At 45.1% G+C, this 15,566-nt stretch overlaps 1 protein-coding gene and 1 non-coding gene across 10 annotated transcripts; both read left to right on the top strand.

Annotated features, from left to right (window-relative positions):
* Positions 1-6,787: 6,787 nt before the first annotated feature.
* On the top strand, positions 6,788-15,029 carry LOC122477885 (melanoma-associated antigen D2). Of its 9 annotated transcripts, none has more exons than XM_043571368.1 (13): positions 6,788-6,902; positions 8,415-8,488; positions 8,856-9,311; positions 9,911-10,219; positions 10,338-10,401; positions 10,659-10,738; positions 11,262-11,356; positions 12,063-12,142; positions 12,236-12,278; positions 12,594-12,656; positions 13,782-13,896; positions 14,287-14,382; positions 14,895-15,029. In XM_043571368.1, exons 2-13 carry the CDS (start codon positions 8,444-8,446, stop codon positions 14,967-14,969), a joined length of 1,521 nt encoding a protein of 506 aa, XP_043427303.1. In that variant the 5' UTR covers positions 6,788-6,902; positions 8,415-8,443; the 3' UTR covers positions 14,970-15,029. The 9 variants fall into 9 exon arrangements, with proteins under 9 accessions (XP_043427303.1, XP_043427298.1, XP_043427304.1 ...); XM_043571363.1 differs by having other exon boundaries at positions 6,789-6,902; positions 14,287-14,705; XM_043571369.1 differs by having other exon boundaries at positions 6,851-6,902; positions 8,415-8,465; positions 14,287-14,705.
* On the top strand, positions 13,495-13,624 carry LOC122478140. Its single transcript, XR_006295890.1, has one exon. It is a non-coding gene; the product is annotated as a small nucleolar RNA SNORA11 (small nucleolar RNA).
* Positions 15,030-15,566: the final 537 nt, after the last annotated feature.

The following is a 15,566-nucleotide window of genomic DNA, read 5'->3' as shown; positions in this document are numbered from 1 at the left end:
ATGGTTAATCCAACCAAAGTGATTATTGCAGCCTCCTCACTGGTCCTCCTGCTACCCCCTTTGTCATCTTCCCATTCACCTCCCCACACCAGTATATACTCCAAGTAGCCTGAGGGATCCTTATGAAACTAAGTCAGATCCTTTCCCATTTCTTCTCAAAACTCTCCTGTGGATCCCACTGTGGCTTACAGGGTCCTATAAGATTAAGCCCTGTTATCTATCTGACCTCATCCTGTCATTTCCCCCTCTGCCTTCCTCCACTACTCTAGCAACACTGACCTTTATGCTCTTTAAAATGGCAGGTGGGAGAAAAAAAATGCTAGGCACAGGCCTGCTCTAGGGCCTTTACACAGACTGTTCTTTCTGTGTGAAATGTTCTTTTCCAAGACACACACACACTTGTCTAGCTTTCTCATGTCATGCAAGTCTTTGCTCACATTCTACCTTTTCGGTGAGTCTTTCTCTGACCAACCTATTTATTTTTTTAATTTTTATTCATTTTTGAGAAAGAGAGAGAGACAGAGACAGAGACAGCATGAGCAGGGGAGGGGTAGAGAGAGAGGGAGACACAGAGTCTGAAGCAGGCTCCAAGCTCCGAGATGTCAGCACAGAGCCCGACCTGGGGCTCAAACCCATGAACTGAGATCATGACCTGAGCTGGAGTCAGACGCTTAACTTACTGAGCCACCCAGGCACCCCTGACCAACCTATTTAAAACTACAATAACCTCCCACCCTCACTGGAATTCCCCATTTCTTTTACCCTGGTTTATTTGTCCTCATAGCACTTACCACATTTTAACTTGTATGTTTTACTATTTATCTGATTATTTTCTCTCTTTCCCTCACTAGAATATCTGCTCCAGAAGGGCAAGGATGTCTGTCTTCTTCACTGTTGTATCTTCAGCTTCTAGAACAGTGCGTGGCACATAGTAGATAGTCAATAAATAATTGTTGAATGAATGAATATGATAAAGGCAAATGATTCAAAGAAAAAGGAAAGGCTATTAAAAACTCTCTCTGTGTGTGTGTGTGTGTGTGTGTGTGTGACTGCTTGAGAAAATCATGGTCCAAATGTAAAGCAAAATAAATTATAACATGATTATAAGCAGCTGATAGAATATAAAAGTGACTCTCTTTGACCTTGATGGTAGAAACATTCTCCTTTGAAAGGCCCAAAGATTGTGTTGTTGGACTTGTAGAGAAGGAAGTGTTTTCCTGGCTCACTACTTGCCTGGGTTTTGAAAAATATTTACATAGTCATAATCGTGTAGATGCTATTTACTGGTTTTCAGTTTTTAGAGCCAACTTGGAGACAAAACAAAGAAGACCTGGTTGTGGTTGCAGAACACAATGTAAATGTTGATAACCTGAACAATGTAAAGGAAAGATGAAACGTGGGTCATTGGATGGGCAAGGGGAGGGTAGTGACCCTCATATCCTTGTCCTAAAAAGTGGGCAATTGAAATTATCTGTCAAAAATGAATGAAACAAGGAATGGAGGTTTGTTTTTCTCAAGTAACAAAATTAACCAAGAACAAAAAAAGGAATATCAGTGTTCAACAATGGTGGGGAGTGAAGGGCAAAGTGAGGCAGTATATGCATTTAAACAAAATCTTCATTGACATACCAGGGAGACAATAGGATATTGTCTAAATTTTATAAATGAAAAAAACAGCTATATACGCATTATCTAGAGTTGTAAAGGGAACTACCAGCGGAACGACAACAAAAACAAAAACCCTTTTAAGGTTGTTTGGAGGGAGTGGGATGGAGATGGGGAGGGTCAAGGCAAGGGACTATGGTTTTTATCATATGCTTTCCTGTATTTTAATAAAAATAAAATTACAAATACTTTACGTTGATCTCACAACAAAAAATAATTATATATCCCATGATATTTTATGATAGTATCAAAATGGGTATGTGAATATCCAATTAGATTCATCTCCACAGAAGATAATCATAGTGTAATGTACCTCACATGTGTTTATGAAAAGGGTTGGAAAGAATATTCTGGCACTTAAAACATTGGAAATAGTACAGCATACTGGTGAAGGCTCTAGTATTTGGCATTGTACTGACCTGGGGTCAAGTCCTCTCTCTGCCATTCACTAGTTGTTAGTTGCTTTGCCATGGGAAAATTACCTCCCTCACCCCCAATTTTTTCACCTGTAAAATGAGGCTAATGCTCATTTTACATTGAAATGAAAGCTCCTCAAAAGCAAGGACTACCTCTAGAGAGGTGCTTAATACATAGTTGGTGCTTATTGACTGTTGAATGACCTGAATCTGCCTCAAAGATGTGTGCTGAGGAAGGACTCAAGAGCAGAGGAGAAGGCATGTTAGTCTAAAAGTGAGTAGCCAGTTCCCTCATCTATGGGAAATTTGCCTCTGGTTTAACAAAATGAAGCCATTTTGATTGTGGAAAGATAGCTCTCCAAGCTTAGAACATTACAAAATAAATTAAATTGCCCTGCACATAAAAGGAAGAAAAAATGAGATTCCATTAGCAGCTCAAGAGAGAGGACATAGGAACCTGGAAATTGGAAATAGGAGTACCTCCACATGTTCAGGGACAGAAAAGGCCCAACAACAATGAGGAGTAGGGGCCCAGGAGAAGGGATGTTTAGTAGGCCTTTCCCAGTGATGGGAATGGCTAAAAAATATGAAGAACAGGAAAGTCTGATATCAAATTTTAAGCTAATTGCTATGCTGTACAGACTTAGATGACTAAAAAAGTGATAGGTAGCTTTGGAAAGAAACCTTTGCCACTCACTTCTAGCCTTACCTCTGAAAAATTCGGAGGTACTTTGTATAATTTGGTGGAAGGGAAATATGTTAGGAGAGGATTGGTGATAAGGATAGTCTGGGCTTTCCATTTAAGCTTCAGCGGTCTAAAATCTTAGATGTTCCAGAATTAGGCAGTTTTATCCCTGACCTTCTACACTAAGCAATCTTCAGCCTGCCTTTCCTTATCTCCTTAACAGAGCTCCCTGGTGATAACTCAGCTTTTCATCTTTGTCCTCAGTTGATGTGTAGAACCTATATTATCTCAGGTATTTGCCTGCTGATGTACAGATGCTGGAAATTTGTCTGGGACCCAGTGACCTTGGTTCTTCAGATTTTATGGGTAGATGCTAAAGATCAAAAGATTCCAAGAGTTCACAAGGAGAAGATGGAAGGAAATCTCTCTGGTCAAGGGTGAAGATTGTGAATGAATGTTTTTTCTCTCCTGATAAGATTTCTTCCTGTCCTCTGATCCCCAGGTCATAAGATAAGGGTGGTTATGGTACTATGTTAGAGAGATGGTGGTATTGAGAAGGGACTGGGGAAGTTTGGCTTTAAACATCTTTGGGAATGCCTTCCTGATGGACTTGGACTGAGATTTTGCTTGAGTCCCTTGAATCCAATATCTCCTAAGGTTTTGACTCTGTATTCCTTTAAAGTTACTCCAGAATCCCAAAGGCCACAACCGGGACTTAAAATGTTGTGGAATTTAAAATGGTGGAGGTTGTAACGTAGGATAGATCTAACAGATGGTGTTCCATGGGGAAGAAATTGTACAAAGGCTCATAAGCAAGCAAAGGCTTATCTGTAATAGTAAGTGTTTTCTTTGGTTTGAATATAGTCAGTATTCAGAAAAACAGCAAGAAAGCCTGAAAAACTAGTTAGGGATAAATTTTGGGAGAACCTTGAAATCAGGCTCAGGTGTTTCTTGAAAGAGTAGTCTATATTCATTGTCATGTATACCTCACCGACCACTGACATCTCAACTCACTGTAATCATGAAACTACTACATGGCATAGACTCCCAAGTAACAATGACTTAAATAATATATACATGTATTTATCTCACCTAAAAGAAATCTAGAGGGTAGGCAGTCCAAAGCTGGTATGGTAGCACCGTGAAATTGTTAGAAATCCAGATTCTTTTTAGTTTATTGATCCACTATCCTTAGGATTTGACCCTTGTCCTCATGGCCTTTATTCCAGGAGTCTATGTGTCCAGGTAAAACTAAAGATGTTTTTTTTAAGATGTTTTATTACTAAGAAAGAAGATAAGAAGGGATATTAGGGTAACAGTTAGCAATCTATTCCACAAATGTCTGTACTGAAATTATCCCCTCCAAGGTCACCAGTGACCAGACCACCACCACCTGATTGTTAAATTCCCTAGATGTTTTTTTCAAGAATTTTCTTGATTTCTTTGGTAGTATTCAACACTATTCACCACCACCCCCATTGTTGTGAAACATTTTTTAACTTTTTTTTTTAGAGAGAGAGAGAGAGAGAGAGAGAGCAAGTGGTGAAGAGGGACAGAGAGAGAGAGAGAAACAATCTTAAGCAGGCTCCACAGTCAGTGCAAAGCCTGATGCAGGGCTTGATTCCTTGACCCTGGGATCATGCCCTGAGCCAAAATCAAGAGTCAGACACTCAACTGACTGAGCCACTCAGATGCCCCTATACATTCTTTTCCCCTGGTTTTGTGACACTACTTTCTCCTGCTTTTCTCCATATCTCTTTGGTCACTACTTATTCATCTCTCTTGTGAACTCCTTTTCCTCTGCCTATGCCATAGTTACTGATGGTCACCAGGGCTCTTCCCTAGGCCCCATCTGTTCTAAAGCTGAACATTCTTCTCAGGTGCTATTTCCCTTTCCATAGATTTAAAAACCATATATATACTGGTGACTTCTAGATCTGTAACCTTAGTCCAGACCTCTCTCCTGAGCTTCAGACATGCATATTCAACTGCCCGTGGAATATTTCTTCTTGAATGTCCCACAGGTGTCTCAATATGAATGTTCCCCCATTAGTATTCCCTTGTTAGTATTCCATATCTCAGTGAAATGGGCTACCATTAACACGTTTGATCTCTCAAATCAGATCCCCAAGAGTTCCCTTTGATAGTTCCCTTCTCCTCACCCCTTTCCCCACTCCCAATTATTCATAAAGTCTTGTTGCTTTTTACTTCTTTAATATATTCTGAATTCAATAATTTCTCACTATATCCACAGCTACCACTCTAAGCCAAACCACAATCATAGTTTACCTATATGACTACTCACCCTCTTTCCAGGTAGACGTCTAATCTATACTCCTTATGGATTAGGCGGCTAAAGTGTTCTTTCTAAAACACTAGTCTGTATTGTATCAAACCCTTAAACCATTCAAAAACTTTTCAGTGCTCTCAAAATCAAGACCAAAGTCTTTATCCCTTGTTATGATTTGGAAGCAATGGGAATTTGGATCCTAGAACTGGAAGAAAAGGAAGTTCTGTGCGAAGTATGAAATAAAGCCCTGGGGGTGGGGGAGAGAACCTAGGAAGCAAGAAGTGGTAAACTGCTATATACTTGGAGAAAGCAACAATTCAGAGAAAGAAGAAGTGAAGAGAACAGAGGCCCATCTTGAGTGTCTGGGAAGTGTGTGTGCGTGCGTGCGTGTGTGTGTGCGTGTGTGTGTGTGTGTGAATTTTCTATAGAAGGTAGGAATTGATATTTTATTAGCTTAGTAAAGGAAAAGGTGACCTCATAAAGCAGAAGACTTATGACCATTTGAATTATTGTTGAATGTAAGAAAGATATTAAATATTATTTAACTAACCACTGTGCTAAATTTTATTATGTTATCTAATAACTTTTTAGTTAATGCTCTTGGGTTGTCCAGGTCTGCACTCATATTCTGTAATTAATGATAATTTTATCTAATTTCCATTATTTATATATCTTATTTTGTTCTCCTGAATAGACCCGATTACTTATGTGAATCTATTATGTGATAAAACTGCCATTTCAAATCAGCGGGGAAAAAAAGATGTATTAATTTGCAGATGGTATAAGGATAAGAGACTGATTTTGGAAAATAATTAAGCTGAGTCTTTTATAAAACAAATTTTGGAATACTCGAATATGTAAATGTAAATACTGAAGCCAAAAAAGTGCTTGAAAAAAACACGCATTTTGTGATAAAAGGGAATTGTGATAAAAGGACACTACATAACTAAATCATTTTGTATAGCAAAGATTATCATCAATAACATGAAAAATATTTGTTATATATGTGACACATAAACGTATGAGAGACATTGTTGGTGGGAACATTATTCCATGTACCTTTTGAGAGTAAGTTGACAAATTTTAAATGGAAGAGTTTTTGTAGCATTTGAGTCAGCAAAAAATACTGTAAATAACAACAAAAAAGCCCAATACAGACATACAAATACAGGATATTCCTTGTAGTGTTGCTTATAATAGTAAAGGGAGGGGAAGACCATATAAATGTCCATATCCATGTATCCTGAACCTGGGCTGGTTAAATAATTATGGACTATCTATGCAAGAAAAGACTATGCAACTGTTAAGAAAAATGTGCACTACAGAAAACTGTTTAGAATATATAACTGGAAAAAAACCCGGGTCACAAAACAGGATACCATTTGTGGGGAGAAAACCCAAATAATTAGTGTATGAATAGAAAAAATGAGGAGGGATGTATATCAAAATGTTAACAGTGGTTATTTCTGGGAAATGAGGTAAGAGTGGCCTTTCATTGGTATGTTACATATTTCTGCATTATTTGAATTTTCACAACACATTACCTTTGTAATAAGAAAAAAATAAAGATATAAAAATAAATAAATTCAATGAATGAGTCGCTTTGAGGGGGTGGTTTTGGTTGGAAGGGCTGCAGACCGAGCCTGGTACAGTGGCATAAACACGGGCTTTGGCGTCAGACAGCCCTGAGCGGGGCCCCATTGCCCCACCCCCAAGGAAGGAGGGGGGTGGCAGGGGGCTGCGGAAAGGGGCTGGGCTGGGCTGGTTGCAGCTCTGGTCCAGGAGGCTGAGACTTTGAGAGGGACTGAGAGAGGGCAGACGCATTTGGGACTTGCTCGAGGACCAGGTAAGGGGCGTTGAGATTTTGGGTTTCCTGGCAGCCAGTAGTTTCAGCCCCCTCGAACCTATAGCCAGGCAGGTGGGCAATCTTTACTGCACCACTGCAGCTGAGGGAGAGATGACCTGGAGCTGGATGTAGGCAAAGAAGACTACTTAGAGTAGTAGGCGGTAGGACTATGGGTCAGAGATTAGTGGGGGGGAGAAGAACGGGGAACCGGACTTGTTGGGTGGCTGACTGGGAGTATGAGGGGGAGGGGAACATTGAGGGAAAGTGTAAATCCAGAGAAGAAAATAGGAAATGCAGAGAAGGGTTAAGGAATACTAGGGAAGGGGGTGCATAGGTAACGCGGAGGAGGATGTAAGGAATGGGGATAGGGAATTCTGTGGGGTAAACAGGAAATGTGAGGGGTAATAGGGAGCAAGAAGCAAGGCTGAGGGAATACGGGGGTGGGGGGTGATAAGGAATGAGGAGCAGAGAGGGGGGAAGGGCATACTGGCTGCGACGGAGGCCCCCTAGGGAGGCGGAAAGGGGCGGGACCATTTCCGGCCTAGAGCGGGGAGGGCAGTCTAGGAGTTTTGGAGGGCCTTGGAGAGTGGACGCACTCTTCTTTAAGGAGAAGGAGGTGAGCTGCGGGGCCCAGCTCTCGATCCGCTGTCCAGTAGGGGCTCTGTGATCTACAGCCCAACCCTCTGGGATCTGGGGAAAACCTGCTGTAGGGACCGGATCGTACCGGATCCATCCGGATGGGAAGGGAGGGGACTGGACCCGGTTTGGCTGGGCCCAAGATGGAATCACTGGCTTCAGTCTGATTTGAGGAGGGGGTGTATTAAGGAAGGGGCGGAACCAAGATGTGCTTTGCCCCTGGTCGGAGGGGGCGTGTTGTGAAAAAGGGTGGGACCGGGCTGGCGGTACTGTGGACTTAGGGTGGGTATGAGTAGGGGGAGGGGCTGGGACCACCAGATACTGCGATAATTTTAGAGGGAGGCCTGTTGGGGAGGGGGCGGGGTGGAGTGGCACGGCGGACCTAAAGAAGGGCGTATGTTGGAAAGTGTTGTGGACAGAGGCCGGCCCATTGCGCATGCGCACTATGGATCTCTAGGAAGGGGCGTGTAAAGGGCCAGCTTGGAGACAGGGGCAGATGCCGAGTGCGCATGTGCACGGTGGACATCAAAGAAAAAGCTTGTGCTGGGAAAGCGGGTGGGGCTAAGGTGGGCCCTGCAACGAATGCGCATGCGTACTGTTGGCCTGCGGCTGGGCGGGGGGCAGGGGGGTGTATTGGGAAAAGGGGCGGGGTCCCCAGCTGCCGCGCTGGCACATCTTCCTGGAGGAGGGGAGGGTGCGGCTGCAGAGAATTGAGATCTAGAAGCTCTGGATTACTGAATCTAAGGACGTAGTCTTTGGGGGTGGGGGAGGGGTTTGGGATTGGGGCCCTACAGAAAGTGAGGATCCGTTTCCAGGCAGAACTAGAGGGAGGACGTTCTGGAGGCTCCCCTTTTCACCCAAGCTTTCTCTCCTTAGGCTCAGCTCTTGCCAGGCCAACTTGAGACATGTCTGACACAAGCGAGAAAGGTACGGGTCCAACCCGCTTCCAGGTAAGGCCTCCTTCCTTCTTCTCCTTTGCTTCTTCTCCAACCCCTGTTGCTGCTTCAGTTCCCTTGGCACCACCCCCCCATCCTTGTCCTTTTTTACCCACTTTCTTGTCTGGGTGCCCCTCCCCCCACTCTGTAGAGGGAGGGAGGAAGGGAGGGAGGGAGGAAGGAGGGAGGGAGAGAGGGCAGGCCAGCCATTCTTGTGCCATCACTTCCTGCTCAGAGGAAAGAGAGTCCTTGTGGGTTAGGTGGGCAGAGCACATCACAAGTAGGAGTTAGTATAGGTCAGAGAAGTGAGGCCTGGAATTTTGGAGCCACTTGCTTACTTGGGGGTGGGAGAAAGTCTGAGCTTTCCTGCTTCCTCTTGCAGGCTGAAGCTTCAGAGAAGGACAGTGGCTTGAAAATACAGAGCCTATTGACAGTGACCCAGAACTCGGAGGTCTCAGAGACACAGAAGACATCAAAGGCACCAGAGGTCTCAAAGGCCACAGAGGTCTCAAAGACTCCAGAGGTTCGGGAGACAGCTGCCACTCAGGCCTCACCTACCACTAAGCTGACTGATACCCAGGTTCTGGCAGCTGAAAAGAAGAGTCTAGCAGCTGACACCAAGATGCAGAGTGCTGACCCTCAGCCTGTGACACTGCCTGCCACTGAGACCAAAAAGGTCAGCTGTGTGGCTAATACAAAGGTCAATATAAAGGCCCTGGAGCCTGAGGATCCTGCCTCTCAGGCTTTGGCAGATGAACCTAAGCCTGAGGGTGCAGCTGCTCAGGTTCAGGAGAATCAGGATACTAGGCCCAAGGTCAAGGCCAAGAAAGCCAGAAAGGTAAGACCTCTGTAATCACACTCTTCCCTTTTCACTTCTCCCAGTTAGTTCATTTGTTTTGCAAACATTTAGCAAGTTTCCTGTGCTCATCAAGGTTGTGGGGGACAATAAGAGGAATGTGATACAATTTCTCTCTGCAGAGAGTTCACAGACTCGTGGAGAAATGAGATAGTACACATAGCTGCAATCTGAATATAAAGCAGTTTGTATTTACATAGTAGCTACCATGTGTTAGACCTTGAGCTAGGCACATTCATATGGGTTATCTCATTAAATCCTGAAAATAATACAGTTTTATAGAGAAGGAAGCTGAGTCCCAGAGAGGTGGAATGACTTTTCCAGGGTGGTACAAGCAGGAGCAGTGGTGGACATCGGGAGAGGAGAATCCTCAGGCCCCATCCTTATGTTCCTTCTGGCCTGGTGAAGAGATGAAACTCCTGCCTGGAAGTCTGTGAAAAACAAACCCAAGACTCAACATGGCCAATATGTAGTCAGGCTGTTACTACATGGGTGGGATTAGAGGAACCTTCTGGAAAAAATAGGATGAGGGAAAAGGAACATCTTTATCTGACAATATTTTGCTCTCTCTATTAATGCAGGTGAAGCCTCTGAATGGTGAAGAGGATGGCAGCAGTGATCAGAGTCAGGCTTCTGGAACCACAGCTGGCCGAAGGGTTTCAAAGGCCCTAATGGCCTCAATGGCCCGCAGGGCTTCAAGGGGCCCCATAGCCTTTTGGGCCCGCAGGGCATCAAGGACTCGGTTGGCTGCTTGGGCTCGGAGAGCTTTGCTCTCCCTGAGATCACCTAAGGCCCGTAGGGGCAAGGCTCGCCGCCGAGCTGCCAAGCTCCAGTCATCCCAGGAGCCTGAAACACCACCACCTCGGGATGTGGCCCTTTTGCAGGGGAGGGTAAGAACCCTGTTCTCTGTACTTTTCCTTATCTACTGCCTTGCCTTCTTTTTCTGCCTTCCCCTCAAATCTTTTGCAAACATATTTTGATCTTTCTACCTTTTTTTCCCTTGTCCAGGCAAACGATTTGGTAAAGTACCTCTTGGTTAAAGACCAGACAAAGATTCCCATCAAACGCTCAGGTAGCGTCCTGTTAACCCTCCATTCCCTAAACTGTGCTCTCCATTGCCCACTTTCCCATGTGCTGAGGACATTCCTTGCCCTTATGCTCCTACCTGTATACTCCCAAAGTTCTAATTTGGCAGTGCTAGCATCTCTATTCGTTATTTCAGAACTGTTTGTGCCACCCACAGCAGGGTTGTCAAAGGGTCTTTAGCTTGGGTTTTGGGCCACGTGGCTTCACTTCAGCTCAGGTGCTCGCAACATTCTCCCCTTGCAGACATGCTGAAGGACATCATCAAAGAATACACTGATGTGTACCCTGAAATCATTGAACGAGCAGGCTATTCCTTGGAGAAGGTGAAGTGGCAGCCATGGGGGATGGGTGCAGTGGGGAAGCATTGAATTAAACAAGTGTATATGTGTCTTCTGGGGGTGGGACCACTCACTAATTCAGTCCCATCACTGTGTGGATGGGTAGGTAGTAGTCTAAGGAGGGGTATAGACTAGCCCAGGGTCACATAGCATGTCTGGCAAAAGCACAGCTAGGACCCAAGCCACCCAACTTAGTCCTGGTTTCTGTCTGCTGCTGTAGATGTCATGTAATGTATTTCACATGCTCACCTCTTTCCTTCCATTCCCCATTCTCTGTCTCCCTAGATTCCCGATAATCTCAGAGAAGATGCTGATAACAATAGTACATTTCTTACCTGTTTGCTGTGTGCTGATCACTTAACGTTTATGTACATTATTTCACTGACCCCTTCCCCCTATACACACACACATGCACACCCACACCTCCACATACCTAGGTACACGGGGAGCTGTGGGATGCCCAGGAAGCTGAATTTATGATCTCACAAGCTGTTCTCCCCATCCATAGGTATTTGGGATTCAGTTGAAGGAAATTGATAAGAATGACCACTTGTACATTCTTCTCAGCACCTTAGAGCCCACTGATGCAGGCATACTGGGAACGTAAGCTGGGAAAGGGCTGGGGTGGGAGGGAGGCTCTGCTTCTGTCTATGGCACTACCCCATCCCTGTCAACTCTCCCCACATCTCCTTAGAGAGGCAGGAAGACAGGGCCTGAAAAGCTCCTCTTTCAGTTCACACATAGTTGGAGCCCTGCACATGGTAGTGGTGCTTGATTATGATTGAATGAAGGTGTAGAAGCCTGAAGCAGTGCATTCCTACTATCCAGTTTTCTGTTTTTTCCAGAAGCTTCCCAGGAAAGTAGACCTGTCATTGCTTGTCTCTTCCTACTGGCTTTAGTAGAGTGGTTCTCAAAGGAAAGTTTCCTGGTGTGGGTAAATCATGATGCTCACAGGACAGGAACATCACTGGGGCTGTGCCTAGAATTTTCTTGGGGCAGAGGGATCTGGGAGAAAAAGGTGGGACTCACGCTGGCTGGGTGCCTGGGTTGTACCAGGTTTCAGGCATTCTTCCATCGTCTCAGCAACTGAGGTAGGGAGGATTGGATTTTCCCATTTTACTGAATAGGAGACTGAGGCTCAAGAGTCTAAGTGCCTTGCCCAGGGTCACATAGAGCTTGAAGCATAGACTGGGCAGAATTCTCTCATGTCTGAGGAATCTGGGAGAGGCTAGCCTAGTGAACTGACTGGTGTGTTTTTTGCAGATGGCTGCTGGACATAAACCTCCTCTCTACCCTGTTATTTTCCTAGGACTAAGGATTCACCAAAGCTGGGTCTCCTCATGGTGCTTCTTAGCATCATCTTTATGAATGGAAATCGGTCCAGTGAGGGTGAGTGGCTGGGCATGCAGCTGAATGGGTGGCCACAGTTGGAATTCCACATGTTCATTTTCTGTCCCTGTCTCTTCTTGCCTCCCCTTGCAGCTGTCATCTGGGAGGTGCTGCGCAAGCTGGGGCTGCGCCCTGGGTATGATTGGGCTCTTTCAGTGCTTGCTGTCCATGTTGTCCTTTGACAAGAGAGGAGTCCCAGGATTGCATCAGTCTGGTGGTCTGGTGGAATAGATGGAAGTGCTAGTAGAGGGTCCAGGGTTCTGACCTGGGTGGATGGGGAAATGTTCCCAAACTCTCTGCCCCCGTCCCACTATCTCTTGGGCTTCTGTGGAGTTTTCCTCTTGTGCTAACAGTCTCTTTTCCATGTTGAAAATGCCTCTGCATACCTCTGGGAAGTGCCATATCTGATCGATTGATTGACTTATTGATGGATTTTTCTTTCTGCTATCAGGATACATCACTCACTTTTTGGGGATGTGAAGAAGCTTATTACTGATGAGTTCGTGAAGCAGAAGTAAGTGTGTGTCTGGTGATGGTGTGTTCCATGTGTTTTGCCTGTTTTCAGAGCTGAGTGATTAAGCTATAGTGCGTGTGTGTGTGTGTGATTAGGCATGTGTATATGTGTGTGTGTGGCAGATGGTAGGTAGCTTATTTCTGAGGTAGTGAGAGTGAGCAGGAGGACACATTTCCTGACCGAAATGTACTCTCACTTATGCCCTCAGTGCAATTTCTTCAAGGTAGGGATTGTCATTACCAATGTTGTGCATGTGAGTAAACTGAGGTTCAGAAAGGTGAAGTAATTTGCTTAAGGGGTTGCACAGGTAGCAAATGGAAGAGTCATATTTAGGTACTGGCCCCAGTGCCTTGGTTATTTTTTACTGTGCTAACCAGGGCTTTATAGAAATTAATGTCCATAAAGAAATGCCATAGAATCATAGCTTTAGGCAGCCAAGTACTATGCTGGGGCTTGACTTGTGCATCTCATTTCATTTTCATAACTACCGTATACCCAGTATAGGTGCTGCCATCCCATCCCCATTGTCAGTTGAGGGACCTGGGTCTCAGAGAGTGGAAGTCTGATTGTGGCCCTGGCTGGTAAGGGGCCCAATTGGTCACGGAGCCCTCTTCACTTTCTAGCCAGGGCCCATTGTGTCTGTGGTTCTTAGCACATGTGCACTCACACAGAGACATTAGCATGCACCTGCATGTGTGTGTGCATACACATGTACACACACACAGTTGGGAGTATGCACAAAATACGCTACTCTTGGTGGACTATTTCTTCTCTTTATAGTCATTTTCTATGGTGGACTGTCCCAGGGCTCCCCAGGTTACAGACATGACCCAGTGGTGGGGTGTGCTCAGAGCAGGGGCCCTGAAGAAATGGCTCCTCTGTTTACAACACACCCAGCAAGAATCTGGGTTCATTGTGACAAAGGGCACAGAAGTTGTGGCCTTCTTATGAGCAGATACTCTACATGTATCTCATCTTGCACCTCCACATGGCTTCTGGGCAGGACCAATGGGATAGGGCTCCATATTGGAAGAAAAGCTATAGTATATAGTGGGGATGTCCAGTCCATATATGGGTGGGCTGTGGTTGTCTTAGACATAAAGGCTTTCAACTTCTCTTTTCAAGGTACTTGGACTATGCCAGAGTCCCTAATAGCAATCCCCCTGAGTATGAATTCTTCTGGGGCCTGCGCTCCTACTATGAGACCAGCAAGATGAAAGTCCTCAAGTTTGCCTGCAAGGTAATTGGATCGCTGCCCAAGCTTGGCATATCAAGAGCATGGGGTGCCACTGGCTAAAGTAGGCTGTGTGTATAGCAGCCTGCAGCTCATACATGAACATTCTGAAGCCTCTGTTAATGTGCCATTTGTCTGAATCATTTAATTTGTACAACTAACGTCATTACCCTATACCAGATGAGAAAACTCAGACTCACAGAATTTATTAGATAACATGTCCAAGGTCACAGAGCTAATAAGGGTCAGAGCAGGGATGGAATGTTAGGTACGTAATTACTGTAGTATTTATTACATTGCTATTATTGTGTAGGGCACGTAACATGGTGCCTAGCATAAAGTAGGTGCTCACTTCTTAGATTGTGATCCTTCTGATGGTTGTTATTTCTGTTTCAGGTACAAAAGAAGGATCCCAAGGAATGGGCAGCTCAGTACCGAGAGGCAATGGAAGCAGATATGAAGGCTGCTGCCGAGGCTGCAGCTGAAGCCAAGGCGAGAGCTGAGATTAGAGCTCGAATGGGCATTGGGCTTGGCTCTGAAAATGCTGCTGGGCCCTGCAACTGGGACGAAGCTGATATTGGACCCTGGGCCAAAGCCCGGATCCAGGCGGGAGCTGAAGCTAAAGCCAAAGCCCAAGAGAGTGGTGGTGCTAGCTCTGGTGCTAGTGCCAGTGCTAGTGCCAGTGGTGGCTTTGGTGCCAGTGCCAGCCTAACTGCTACTCTCACATTTGGGCTCTTCGCGGGCCTTGGTGGAGCTGGTGCCAGCACCAGTGGCAGCTCTGGTGCCTGTGGTTTCTCCTATAAGTGAGATTTCAGGTATCTACTTAGACTGGGTCTGGACAGCTTGGGCCTATGGGGTTGGGATGAGGAACTGGCTGGTTATAGGAAGGCCAAGGTTGCAGGACCGTATGGAGCATATGGGAAAACCCCACGATTAGCATTTTATTCTTTCCCTTTTGATGGTTATCAGTTGACTTTTTCAATTTATTTTACTTGTGTTTTCAGATATTCCTAATCCCAGCAGTCTTTCTCTTCGAGCCAGGGTGCATCCTCAGAAACCTACTCAACACAGCACTCTAGGCAGCCACTATCAATCAATTGAAGTCGACACTCTCCATTAAATCTACTTGCCATTTCTGAGTTTGTTGCTTTTTTTTTTGGTGGGCTATCACATTTTGGTATGACATTTAAAATTGGAAGAGTTTCTGCCTCAATCTATATTTATTGGATTCAGGGGAGCAAAATTAGCATGCCTCTCTGGGATAATTTGGGTCCTAGCTGTAGTCAGCAGTACAGGCAGGATTGCAGTGGGGTGGGGAGTCAGGATTGTAAGCACAGAGGACACACTTTGAAGGAGTGAAGTGGGCAAGTCTGGAGCAGAAAGCAGAGGTAGAGGAGACTGGGCATCAAATATAGGCTCTCTTTTTGAGAAATGTGGATGAGACAAGGAGGAGAGAGATAGGTACTTAAGGGAGATAAGGGAATAAGTGAAGATTTTCTTGGGAAAGGAAAGAGAAGTTTAAGCAGGCAGGAGCCGATAGAGAGGGAGATGTTAAAGATTGACTCATGTAGCCCTGAGGAGGTAACAGTGTAAGGCCTGGGATAAGGGACTGTCAAGAAAGGACTTGGAGAGGGGACTGTGGAAAGATGACAGGCATTAGGGAGGCCCCATTGGAG

This window comes from Prionailurus bengalensis, chromosome X, assembly GCF_016509475.1.
Source record: "Prionailurus bengalensis isolate Pbe53 chromosome X, Fcat_Pben_1.1_paternal_pri, whole genome shotgun sequence".
Lineage (NCBI taxonomy): Eukaryota > Metazoa > Chordata > Mammalia > Carnivora > Felidae > Prionailurus > Prionailurus bengalensis.
Note: the sequence above shows the minus strand (reverse complement) of the source record. Positions and strands in the feature narration are given on the sequence as shown.

Bases quoted from the DNA above. Each gene is read 5' to 3' on its own strand.
- LOC122477885 (XM_043571360.1), top strand. From the start codon at position 7,360: ATGAGGAGCAGAGAGGGGGGAAGGGCATACTGGCTGCGACGGAGGCCC. The intron at 11,357-12,062 runs GTAAGCTGGGAA...TTATTTTCCTAG, and splicing joins GATGCAGGCATACTGGGAAC to GACTAAGGATTCACCAAAGC. The intron at 12,279-12,593 runs GTATGATTGGGC...TTCTGCTATCAG, and splicing joins AAGCTGGGGCTGCGCCCTGG to GATACATCACTCACTTTTTG.